Source organism: Penaeus monodon, chromosome 34 (assembly GCF_015228065.2).
Source record: "Penaeus monodon isolate SGIC_2016 chromosome 34, NSTDA_Pmon_1, whole genome shotgun sequence".
Taxonomy (NCBI): domain Eukaryota; kingdom Metazoa; phylum Arthropoda; class Malacostraca; order Decapoda; family Penaeidae; genus Penaeus; species Penaeus monodon.
Genome location: NC_051419.1, coordinates 20,458,976 through 20,459,418, shown reverse-complemented (window position 1 = coordinate 20,459,418; position 443 = coordinate 20,458,976). Strand labels below are relative to the sequence as shown.

Genomic DNA, 443 nt, shown 5'->3' with positions numbered 1-443 from the left:
TGCTCTCACGGCCCATCCCTTCGCAGGTGATCTGCTTCTTCTACATCTACTTCTTCGTGCCGGCGTACTGGGGCGACTACGTGTTCCCGGCCAACATCCAGATCCTGGGCTGGCTCCTCTCCGCCTCCTCCATGGGCCTCATCCCGCTCGGAGCCCTCGCCGCCATCTGCAAGACCAAGTCCTTCAGGGAACTCTTCCAGACCTCGCCTGACCTGTGTCCTGCGCACGTCAGGTCACAGAGGGCGGCGCAGGAGGAGAGGCCTGCAGCTAGCTTCGAGTATGACAACGCGGCGTTTGAAGAGACGCAGAATAAAGTGAGTGCGGGAAGGGTGCGGGTGGGCGGGGTTGTGGGATGTGAGTGCGTTTATTACGGGAGAGTGTGGACGGTGTTTACGGGAGGGTGAGTGTGTTACAGGTGCATGCATTGGTGCTTTTGCATCAGT

General features: G+C 59.6%; 1 protein-coding gene across 1 annotated transcript in view; it reads left to right on the top strand.

Annotated features, from left to right (window-relative positions):
• Positions 1 to 443, top strand: part of LOC119594641 (sodium- and chloride-dependent betaine transporter-like) — a 41,020-nt gene that overhangs the window by 22,217 nt on the left and 18,360 nt on the right. Inside the window, exon 11 of the mRNA XM_037943690.1 lies at positions 27 to 314. Within this exon, the coding sequence (XP_037799618.1) occupies positions 27 to 314 (288 nt within the window). The remainder of the gene's footprint in view (positions 1 to 26; positions 315 to 443) is intronic.